General features: G+C 48.0%; 5 protein-coding genes across 5 annotated transcripts; 2 read left to right on the top strand and 3 right to left on the bottom strand.

Annotated features, from left to right (window-relative positions):
- On the top strand, positions 1-3,337 carry Aspvir_001081 (mediator of RNA polymerase II transcription subunit 14; the record flags this gene model as incomplete). The annotated part of the gene is made up of 2 exons (XM_043266211.1): positions 1-660; positions 716-3,337. The coding sequence occupies 2 exons, from the start codon at positions 1-3 to the stop codon at positions 3,335-3,337; spliced, it is 3,282 nt and encodes a 1,093-aa protein (XP_043122146.1).
- Positions 3,338-3,708: 371 nt separating this feature from the next.
- Aspvir_001080 (DNA polymerase epsilon noncatalytic subunit) lies at positions 3,709-5,997 on the bottom strand (the record flags this gene model as incomplete). Its single annotated transcript, XM_043266210.1, has 1 exon — positions 3,709-5,997. One exon carries the CDS (start codon positions 5,995-5,997, stop codon positions 3,709-3,711), a length of 2,289 nt encoding a protein of 762 aa, XP_043122145.1.
- A 577-nt stretch (positions 5,998-6,574) lies between these two features.
- Positions 6,575-8,013, top strand: Aspvir_001079 (SHNi-TPR domain-containing protein; the record flags this gene model as incomplete). Its single annotated transcript, XM_043266209.1, has 2 exons — positions 6,575-7,663; positions 7,720-8,013. 2 exons carry the CDS (start codon positions 6,575-6,577, stop codon positions 8,011-8,013), a joined length of 1,383 nt encoding a protein of 460 aa, XP_043122144.1.
- A 407-nt stretch (positions 8,014-8,420) lies between these two features.
- On the bottom strand, positions 8,421-9,044 carry Aspvir_001078 (yippee/mis18 family protein; the record flags this gene model as incomplete). Its single annotated transcript, XM_043266208.1, has 1 exon — positions 8,421-9,044. The coding sequence occupies one exon, from the start codon at positions 9,042-9,044 to the stop codon at positions 8,421-8,423; it is 624 nt and encodes a 207-aa protein (XP_043122143.1).
- Positions 9,045-9,795: 751 nt separating this feature from the next.
- Positions 9,796-10,744, bottom strand: Aspvir_001077 (ornithine decarboxylase antizyme; the record flags this gene model as incomplete). The annotated part of the gene is made up of 3 exons (XM_043266207.1): positions 9,796-10,012; positions 10,096-10,514; positions 10,544-10,744. The coding sequence occupies 3 exons, from the start codon at positions 10,742-10,744 to the stop codon at positions 9,796-9,798; spliced, it is 837 nt and encodes a 278-aa protein (XP_043122142.1).
- Positions 10,745-11,581: the final 837 nt, after the last annotated feature.

Below are 11,581 nucleotides of genomic sequence, written 5' to 3'. Positions count from 1 at the left end.
ATGCCGGGCGTCATCATGGATAATGCTACTGTTGGCGGGGCCAGGCATGCGCCAGACACTCAGACCTCGAGTACTGCCGATAACTTACGAAATGGGTCGTTACATGTCAACGGAGCAGCCAAGGGTGCCAAAGATCACGACCGTGATAAGGAAAGCTATACTGGCAAACCTAGAATGGACGGACACAAAGCTCTGCCTGAGCTACCACATATTACACAGGGATTCTTTCCGTTTTCAACGCTAGTCAACCGATCTGTGCAGCAATGCTGGAATGAGCTATCTGACCTTATTACAGAGCTGGCGGCAATACAAGTGTCATCGCATAGCTCAATCCCTTTGTTGCCTGTCAATGGAAAATCTCCTGGGAACCAGTCTCCCGAAAACCTCCAGAAAAAGCTCAGAATACTAGATTTTGCTCATGCTAAACGGGCCGAGTTCATTAAACTTCTCGTTCTTTCACAGTGGAGTCGGCAAGCGCGCGATGTCAGTAAATTAATTGACCTGCAAAATTTTATTCGCGCTCGCCATCAAGCTTTCGTGGATGCGTTGCAGCGAGTGGGAGATATGAAACGGGACCTGGTGCAGGCTCAGGTGGCCAATCCGGATCTCCAAACTGCCCTGGAGATCTTGTCCAAGGGCAGGCTGGAATCCTTAGCGGATGTAAGCCATGTTTGCACGCACGAAGCTCAACAATTACTGACTCAAAGTTCTCTAGCTCGGCTACAAGTCATCCAAACTTCTAACAGCGAGAGGCGCTCTGAGAAGATTACATAAAATAAACAGAATCATCAGTGCCAGACTTGCATTGCATGATTCAATCCCTCACCCATTCCGGACCTACCGAATTCACGACGGCCGAGTTACTTTTGTCGTGCGCGGCGAATTTGAGCTCGACTTATCCATCGGAGCAGAAAGCGAGCTCTCACAGTTCTTCTTCGTTGATATCCGCTTTCTTTACTCCCCATCCTCCAACATTCCGAAGGGTCGAATGTCCAACGAGATTGATGCTAAAATCAATGATAAACTGCGTGATAGCGGCTTAACAGTCTGCTTCAATTTCCTGCATGGCTTGGTATTGACCAATAAAATTCACATATTATTCAAGCAGGCCATCGAGTTGGCTAAAGGCCTTTGGTCAGAAACATTGCGTGTTGAGCTGTTGCATCGAACCCTGGTTATACAATATTGGGCCCTAAAACCAGGACCTAAGAGTTGGGTCGAGATTGGGATCAAGAGCGGTAATGGGAATGCTGACAGCCAAGGCTTTGGTGTACCGTGCCTGGGCTTGCGTTGGATGAGGGACGGCCAGGAGGTCGACAGTAGAGACATTGAATTCGATGCAGACGACTTATCAATGGAGTGTCTCCTGCGCAGTGTCATTGCTCTACATATATCTTATTTGCTCTCGTCAGCTTACGGCATCCTAAGTGAATATTCGCTATTCTCCACCGGCACTTTGTCTTCACAAGCGATTTTGAATGTCACTGAGCCCGGCGAATGTCAACTCTCTGTCCAGCTCACGAGCTCCAGACATCTTCGGGTATCCATTGAGCCAATGTCAGGAGCCGCCATCTTGTCCGCTACTGCTGGTCTTTCAGAACGTTCCGAAAGTGATGCCAGTCTGGACAGGTCCACCATCGATGATTTAGTGGCCCGTGTTTCTCGCCTTCGTTGCATTGCGGCCATAGAGGAACTTGAGTCTAATGTCAGGATCTTGGGTTTTGAAACAGTCAGCCTAAAGGGACTCAGAAACGATATTCGGAAAGTCTTTCCAGCTAATGTCCTACGTTTTTCCCTTTTCTGGCACCCTTCATGGGAGCGAAATTGGGTCGTTGCTGCAACAAGCAGCATCGCTAGTGACAACTGGTGGGTTGTGCAACTTCGCCGATCCTCAGAAGGTGCAACAGATTTTTCGGGCCCTGATACAAGTGTCCCACTTTGTTCAGGGCATAGCATGAGCGATAGCTTTCTTGCTACGAACCACCAAACTCGCTCTTCGTCATTCCCCGATTTGGGCTACTGTCTTTCTGGGATGGTAGCAGTTTATGCCAACGTCAGCTATTTGGCCGATTTGCAAACAGTTGAGTTCCACCCGCCATTGCGCGCATTGAGAGTTGGGCCCGATCTTCAAATCCCGGATATTTTTATTCGCTACCAAGTATCAAACCTTCCCCGGGCGCTTCAGCTAGTTTTGCCCGCGGGTCTGAGGAGAAAGAACCTTCTCAAGAATACAGTTCGCCTTGCCTTCCATGGGATTGACCGTCGCAAGAACATTGCCATATTTGTGGCGTATGGCAACTTGGTGGCACCTTTGACAGATTTGTGCACATTAGTTTCAAAGTCGGACAGCTCCCTAGTTTTCAAGCGAGGAGGCAGTGGCTTTGCCCTTCGGCTTCTCGCTCCGGCTGGTCGACCTGTGATCGTACAGCTGTTCAAACGCCTGCAGACTCTCGAGTGCACGTTGTCAATTCTCGATTTTCTCCGGCAACGGAGAATGACACCTCAGTCGTTATCGCTTACTCATATAGCCTTTGCTTACGGCCCAAGAAGGGATCTCTCAGCCATTATCGGCATCGGGTTGTCCGAGGCCCCCTCTTCTGCGGAGCTTGACCCTGTTCGCGTTCTAGCAGGGACTGACCCCTTACTTTTTCTCACTCTGGGTATTCGATTTAACCATCCGAACCCTCATCGCCGGGTCCAGGGGTCTCTCGCAGCCATTTTAAACCATTCTTCTAATGAAGCTGGTTTGGATTTCGTAACGGAGATCCTATCTTTTACACTTCCCTTGATGCGAGCCTTGGAGCAAATAACATCTAATGCGTCTCGCCAGGAGTCGTTCAGGTTACAGGTGATTGTGCGCAATGCTTACACATTCCACCTCCATTATACTTATCAGGGCTTCTGTTTCCAACTCACAACGAGCCAGCATTCGGGGCAGTTGACTTGGGTACTAAGGGAATTGAGCAGCCCAGAGGCCAGGCCAGGCCACGACCAACTCAAAGCCAGGTTGCGAGGCACATTGTATCATTCCAAAGGAAACGGTTGGAAAGGTCTTGGAAATGGGGTGGTTGCAGATGCTGAGGGAGTCAGTAATGTTATTTGGGCCCTCGATGGATGTTTCACCAGCGCTCAGCATAATACTTGGTTACCGCGAGAAACTAAAACTGATCAGGATTACTCATATCAGCAAGTCTCGGAGAAACAGAGTCAAACCGGGGCACCCTCGCAGGCTGGCATGGCTAACGATACTACGATGACGGCGAACTTCATTAATGACAAAAGTCTCCAGCGAAACCCTGTGGCTTCCGACGCTGCAGATGTTATTACAATTGACTGACACCTCTGTATAAAGTCATCGCGACTTTTTCATCACTCTTGTACCCCAGGGGGCACCAACTTCGCGCGTGTAACGGGATTGTCTCCAAGCAATGTCTCCTTCGGATGTATTCTTGCTAATACATTAGTTTATGTGTACATCCAGTTCATGCCATGCAGTTTTGGCTGCCATATGATGATTGTGATATTTTACTTCGGGCAGTTTGTACTCGTTCTAAAGAATCACATATATATTGGCGCCGAGAGCTGAAACCAAATACAGTAAGCTAGCGCCGACTTAGTTACATCCGATCAGCTCCTATGCTTCAATTCAGTTGCCATCATCACATGAAATAAGACTCCTAAAACCAAAAGAATTGCCGTTATGATTTGCTATAGCCGGTCCTCTTTCACACGCCCTCGATTTTTCAATATATCATACTCAACCCATCTCATACAGGTCGATCCTTCTTCAGAGATAAATCTTCCTGGATTCATGACATGGCACCCTTCGTAGGTCATACAGAATGGTGCTACTTCAGGATCAGCCAAAATAAACGCCGTCGGCAATGGGTACAGTTGCAACGATGCTGCATGATCCCACAAGACAGGTCGCATCGATAGCGGAAATGGGGACATCGTTCCCTGGTCTAATATTGTTTTCACTAGTTTTCGTGCTGTGTGCACACTGGAAAAAGATTGCTGAGCTTTTGCATCTGCCGGATGGGCCTGAGAATGAGTTCCATTACCAGCCGTGGCAAGACCAGGCTCGGTTTCCGGACCTTGTGGAACTGCCGAATCACACTCATTCTCGCCTTGCTTAGTAGCCACTGCGTTCCGCCTCAGCCTTCCTGATATGTCATCTCGAAAGATGGCGATCTCATGCAAGGGCCCAAAGACGGTGAGACGTGATGGATTGGAGGCCCAGATAGCTTCGCCGGCAGGCTCGGAAGTTTGCGATCGCCCCGACTCCGAATTTGCCGATGCAAACGCACGCTTTACCCTCGACGTAAACATATCCGGAACTGGCTGACGTGGTACTGTCGAGGCAGCGCCCGCTGTGAAGGCAGACGACCATGGATCATTATCGCCAGGGACGAAGACGAAAGTAGAGTGTCGTAAAAGTTCGGGATAGTCGGCTAGTACAATGGAGAATGAATCAAAGTACTCCTTGTACTCGATGCTGCCAGCATAACCGCCTCCGTTGATTGTGGCCTTCTGGACGAAATTCCCTATCACGACAAAGACTATTGGGCGTTCGGTGGGCGAAAGCTCACTATATGTACTGAAAACCTTCCTCAGCGCGTCAAGCGACTTGAAGTTGTCAAGATTAACCTCGCTCATAATAGCCACTTTCAGTCGTAGGGGCGAACCCGCGTCATCCTGCACACCTCGCAAACATTTCGCTTGGATTCTCCTCATTCGTGAGCCTTGTGCGCGTTCACACCCAATGCCTAGAAAGTCAACCCATCCAAACCCTCCGCTAGAGCTAATCTCTCCGTTGCTGTGCTGGTGATTCGTTCCCAGTGATACTTCCCGTCGTTCGCATGGAGGTCCGCAAATTGATACACCCACAAATCGACCCCCAATGGCGCCACCCACTCCGCTGTTTCCACCTAAGACTGATCCTCTCACACTTCCCTCTTCTTCATAGACTCCATCGACGAGAACTATCATTCCGGGAGCAAACCAAGCACCATCGTCTGGTATCGTCCGGGCATGACTCAGATCTAGCGCGACGCTACCTGTCAAATCGACCAAAGAGAGATCACCTGCGGGTGATATAGAGAGTAATCCTAGAAGCAGGTGTGACGTGCCACTTCTTCCAAGCAAGTTTGCAATCGGTGTCAACCTATAACATTGAGTGGGAGCGAATGAGGATGACGACCTCTTCAGGGAGTGGCCTGTGGAATAACTCAACGGTGTTTGAAATGACTCATTCCGGAGTAGGCGCTGATGAACAATGTTATAACGGTCTCTGAATGCGCTAGTCTTGTGTGAAGCTTGCGGGAACAATGTAGCCTTTGACTTTGTTAATTCGAAGTACTTTTTATCAACGTTGTAAGTCAAGCGTGGCATGTCGAACGCCTCGACAATCTTGATCCAATTTCTTGGGTGTAAAGATAAGTCCACGTCGTCATGTTCCTCATCGTTGATTGCTGGAGCTGGAGACAAGTGTGGGTTCAGTCGCCTGGCATCACAATTGAGGGCAGTCACATCTATCGGTCCTTCTCTTGTTGCATTCGATTTCGCAGGAACTACCCTTCCTCCACTCATGTTGCCCTCTAAGGCCATCAAAATAGCCTTCAATGAGGCCCCTCTGCCTTCCTCAACGATAACGCCGCCGCCGGCCTTTTTCCAACTTTTGGCTACCTCATCCAAGACTCGCTCCGCAAGGCCTTCTTCGCGCCATCCAGAGCCGCAATGTTTTCCTACAAAGGAAGCCAAAGTCTGCAGTGCTGAGGACGAGATGGTCAAGTTGTGCTTCCTGGTGAAAGTACGGAAAGCTACAGGTCGAAGCGTGGAGGGTGGAAGTAGAATTGGCAAGACTGATATCCTCGCAAGGGGAGGATTAAGATTCGATTTTCGTAAAGGACGTACAGGAGTGCCGAACCCTGGAGACGAAGAGAAGATGGGATCCGAGTCCAGACACCTGTCCCCAACAAGCGGTGTGTGGTCCATTTTTACTTCCGATGTGGTGGTAAATGCTTAGTCTCTTCAGAGATGTCTCGGGATTGAGGACCATATGAAAGTAGCTTCAAGGAGAATGAGCAGGTTATAATTCATCCTCTGTGAGTCTCACTGCTTTGGTCATGATAGAAAAGAAATAATCTGAAAAGGTAAACACGATGCTGGGCCAGAACGATTATGGGTGATCCAGATGACGATAATGATGATGATGATGATGATGATGATGATGATGATGCTGTTGTTGTTGTTGCTGCTTTTGAAAACTCGAAACACTATGTATGTAACTCGTAAGGTAATGGACCTTCAGAGAGACGCGTGGTTACGGGTGCTCCACATATGCATACGCGCCGTGAGTCCACGACTAGTTCTTAGGTAGGTTTGGGCTAAGAAACTTACTAATTCTCTGTGCCGATATACTTCGTCCTTCCAACGTTTCGCGAAGCAGAGCTCAGCTTTGCAACTCCATTTTTCCATTCTCATTTGGATGTGCTTCATTTCTCATCCTTTAAAAAGTGCCTGCTGATATCCCAAGCCTACTACCTCCCACGGTATCCTTGCCCTGACCGTCATGGCAGAGCTTAACTCAGCAAAAGCAGACCCAATAAAGCTGAAGAACACCGCAGATGCCAAGCGTGTACAGTTAGAAGATCTGATCGCGCGAGCTGCGGCGAAAGATGCAATTAAGGACTTCAATGCAGCTGCTGAGCTCTACTCCCAAGCTACGGAACTCCAAGCTGAGCTGAACGGTGAACTGTCACTCAACAACGCTGATCTGCTGTTCGCCTACGGCAAAGCTTTATACAATGTGGCGGTGAGCAAGAGCGATGTCCTAGGGTCAAAAGTAGGTGGAGAGCCTCAAGCTCAAACAAATGATCTGCCTGCAAGCAGCTCCAAATCATCCGCGCATGTGCCTGGCGAGAGCCTTCTCAAAACTGCGGTCGCTAGTGGGGTGGCTAAGCAAGGACATTCCAAAGATTCGAAATCCAGTCCTGTAAATACTTTGAATCAGCCCTTTTTCCAATTCAGTGGCGATGAGAATTTCGATGATTCGGAATCTGAGGCAGAAGAGGGCGATGGAGGCGCCGATGGTGTTGAGGATGACGATGACGATTTTGCCAACGCCTTTGAAGTCCTGGACTTGGCCCGTATACTCTACCACAAGAAGTTGGCCGCAGCAGAGGAATCATGTGACAAGGGAAAATCCGCCGGCGTGGTGTCCGATGTCAAACACATCAAGGAGCGCCTCGCAGATACGTACGATCTACAGGCAGAGATCTCACTTGAAGGAGAGAGATTCACGGATGCGGTGGCGGACCTCAGGACTGCACTTGATCTGAGGCAATCACTGTTTTCTATGGAAGATCCTTCCCTTGCCGAGTGTCACTACAAACTTTCGCTCGCACTAGAATTCGCATCTGTCAACAATCCCAGCGAAGGCACTGCTGGAGGGGACAGTGACCGTCATGACAAGGTTAATGAAGCTATGAGAGAAGAGGCTGCGACTCAGATGGAGAAGGCTATTGAAAGCTGTCGAGTCAGAATGGCCCAGGAACAGAAGAAATTGGATGTATCAGACGCCTTGGACGAAGACACAGAGACAGCTGTGAGAAGGAAAATAGCGAATGTCAAGGAGATCATTGAAGACATGGAGCAGAGAGTTAGTTCTCAAGGAACGTTCTATTTCTTTGTTGCTTGGTTACTCACGCATCACAGCTCCTAGATCTCCGTCGTCCGCCTATGTTGGTTGAGCAACAGAACGAGGGAAACGATACGATGTTTAGAGGAATTCTAGGCCAGATTGTAGGTCAGCCAGCTGTTGAGCAGCAAGCGCGACTGGAAGCTATCACAAGAGATGCCAAGGATGTATCTGCATTTGTCAAAAGGAAGCCAGCTAGCATCCAACGTCCGCCGCGAAGTGAATCTACGGAGAAACGCTCGGCTCCAGCACAGGATGAGGACGAGTTCAACACGAAGAAGGCACGGACGGAAAGTGCTGAAAATCTATGATGAATTGTCGCCCATCTTCGTTTCACCAGCCTTCCCTCGGTGGGGCCATACCCTGCTACGCTCCGGCTGGAGGATATGTTATAACTCGTTGCTTGATTGCCAGTTTGTTGATCCTCGTCTCACTATGGGGCTATTTCTTTTCTTTTCTTTCCTTTATTTTTTATTTTTTATTTTGACTTCCGCTTGATACCCAACCTTCATGTTATGCAGCGGCTTCATAAGTGGCTAATCTGACATATGCGCTTGGTCCAACGCTTCTAGACAGCTAATACAACCGTCGCTACTGTCATTATGATTCCAGCACACCACTGGAAAGAAGCTGGCGTGAAATGAAAGGGGTTAAACAAAATTATGGTTGTGAACATCATGCCAAGTCCCGAAATGACTTCTGGGTCTCAATATTCTCTTCAAGACGGGAACCGAAACAACGGGAGATGGCGATCCAACTTCCGACTCCTTCGGCGCACAGCCAAACTCGGACTCCATATCCCGGCAAATACGTCTTCGCACTCGTCCTCATCCTGACTGTCAAACTCGATGTGCTCATCGCGGTTTGTGTTTTCCTCGGACGCAGAGCTCAGGAGGCCAGGCGACACGGGTTGATTAGTATTGTACGGTGACTCCCATGATGACGACATAGCTATTCGTTTTGTTTCCAAGATAAACTTTCCGACCTTATATCGCTGGGACTCTTCCTCGGCGGAGACATACTTCCAGCCGAGCACATTACCGCAGAATGCACAACTAATGTCGCTGACTGTATGAAGCCCGGTGACGTATTGACGTGAAACTGGTCTCTGTATCACAGTGTTGGGCAGCGATTCAGCCTGCGAAGTCGACCCACTCATAGAAACAGCACTGGCGGTAGGCTCTGCAGAGACGAGGTACGCGCGGCCATGGCGACCAGTAAACCCTTTGCTGATGATTTGGGGCTTGAGGCACAACTCGGCTCCACATTTTGAACAGCGGAGACACGACACATGCCCAATGAGATATCTATTGTTTTCATTACCATGAGTATCTGCTTTCATTGTTGAGGGCACATGGTTGTCATTGTGGCGCCTTGGATGGAAGACTATGGACGGTAATAAGAATTTAGGGAACATGGGTGTAGGAGTTGGTGTTATTTTGTTGAGAGATTATACGCGGTGCGAGCTCAGGTAGATAATTGATTAAATGCTCTATAAAGACCAGACCAAGTTTGACTTTGCATCGGGTCACACTGAGGTCATAGACTATCCCACCATCCAAACTACTGACGTGCCGGGGGATGGAAACGCCTTTACAAATCAGAATATGTTTCACATTCATAATTCTGGGCATTAATATAACATGCAAATATGAAGACAGGATTACTGCCGAATTGGTGCCATTCAATAAGATATTCCAGGAGATTAGAGTATTAATGAGGCAAACACAATGCAACACCTATAACTACAAACTACCCACTTAAATTACATAGTAGTAACAAGGATGTATCACAACTTCTGTTTTGCTATTAGTATTGTAAATTTAGGACTGCACTCTCCCTGAGAGATATAAAAGATTGCTTTGCCAAAGGACGCCCGCAATATAGATCTTAATTATAGAGCACTCTAATTACATTGAAGAAGAAAGTCCCTTGTGAGTACTAATCTTCATAAAGCACAAGTTACGTAAAGAGATTACATTTGAAAAATGATTAATTCCTCTTTAGAAATGGGTGACACTGAGGTCAGAAGGTAAGGTGAAAGACGCCAGAAGTTCTGTAAAAATGACGGATCGACAAATGACTTGACATTGTCAAACCTCTGCACATAGGAAAAGCCATTTTGTGCTCAGGCAGAGCTCAACACACTGCTCAGGAATCCAAGATTTCAATGTTGTCAGATTAAAACCACACCATCCCAGGTTTCTCACAATCTCGGAATCTGTTACCTCCTGCGAACGGGGAATGCACGCAACAATCTGAGAACACTCAAACATAGGCATGTTGGCTAGCTCGAACAGGGCGATCAACCTGGAAAGAGAGAGAATATACGTCAGTCCCGAAGGAAGTCGTAAAGATTCCGCTGCAACTCTCATGGGATGGCAAGTACTTACCCAGCTTTGAGATTGTGGCCAAGCACACTGTCTTTGAAGAACAAGAACAATGTCCGCTCATCATCCATATCAGTCAAAAAACCTCGATAAATTGCATCGCCAACATAGTCCCAAACTTCGACCCAATTTCGAATTGGCCTTTTTTCACGGCTGGTCCAGTTCGGCCGGCTTTGGCACGCATCCATCCCAGGCGACTCTTGCTGCGCGAACTTCATCTCACCAATGAAAATCGCGCGCAATTTGTCGCAGAAGAGCCTCTCACACTCTTCCGGAATGGTATACGTTGCCTCCCCTTTGTATTCAGGCAATTGATTGCCTGGCCAGCTGCTCCCTAAGGGCGAAGGAACGGGTAGCGAGCGGGGAGGACTTGAAGAGGGGGTTTTCGACCCTGAGGGGACCTCAGGGATACCACTGTGCTCCTATACAATAATAGCAGATGTCAGCGTACATCATGATGCAGAATGTTGGATTTTAAGAGTGGGCAAATCTTACCGGCCCCCGTCGTGGTGCAGTAGTGGAAGCCGCTGACCATGGAAGTCAAAGCATCAACGCTGTAGCAGCTTGCGAGTACGCTAGGTTGGGAAGTAATGCCAAAGGACCGTTGAAGCTGGTTGGAGTTACTACTTTGATTATTGATGGATTTAGCCATAACGATAGCTCTCTTGTGGACTAAATCTTGACGGTGGCAGAGATTTGACAAGGATTTATTGTAAGTAGATATTATCCAGGTAGTGTTGGAAGAGCAATTAATGATATGATAGTAAGTACTGGTGCTTGATTTGGGGCAAATGGGGTTCCGGATAATGTCACTTTGCTGATTGAGTGCAGCGAGATAACAGGGGTAGGATCGAGGTTTTGATGAGGAGATGAATTCCGGGAAGTCATAGTCATACGAGGCTCCATCAGCAAAGGAACTCCGCCAATCTTGGGTTGTCACTAGGTCGCTAATTTATTACTCCGTCCTTGGTACGGAGTACTCCGTATCTACCTTAGCATACCTATTCCTAACCAGTGACTGGCCAGATCATTACTACTCGTGAGAATCGACTCGTCGACCCCCGAAATATTCTACCGAACTGATAAAAATGATTAGAGCAAACCAGTGCTGAATGACCGTATTATAGAGAAACAAAGCTTGCTAGAGAACAAAAATGTTGCTAACGATTCTGTAAAGGTAATTTTACACTTCATCGCGGGGCAGCTACAGAGTCGGTCTTCGTATCCTGTATTCTGCTGGATCCCCTGATAGTTTCGTGCTCAGGTGTCAAACATTGGCCCAGTACTAACTATAACGTACTTGCGTATCACAACACTTCCAGGTTTGCTTGGACTTTGCTGGTGGTTTGAGTATAAAACAAACTTCTGTGGATCAAACGAAACGATCCCTTTTAGAACATTATATGAAAGCCCGTAAAGGAAAATTTTCCATTCGCTGAAATTGAAGGAGAAAAAATGAGGAGGACTCGAGACTATGTACACTCCGAGG

The sequence above is a fragment of the Aspergillus viridinutans genome (genome assembly GCF_018404265.1).
Source record: "Aspergillus viridinutans IFM 47045 DNA, scaffold_1, whole genome shotgun sequence".
Classification (NCBI taxonomy): Eukaryota; Fungi; Ascomycota; class Eurotiomycetes; order Eurotiales; family Aspergillaceae; genus Aspergillus; species Aspergillus viridinutans.
Note: the sequence above shows the minus strand (reverse complement) of the source record. Positions and strands in the feature narration are given on the sequence as shown.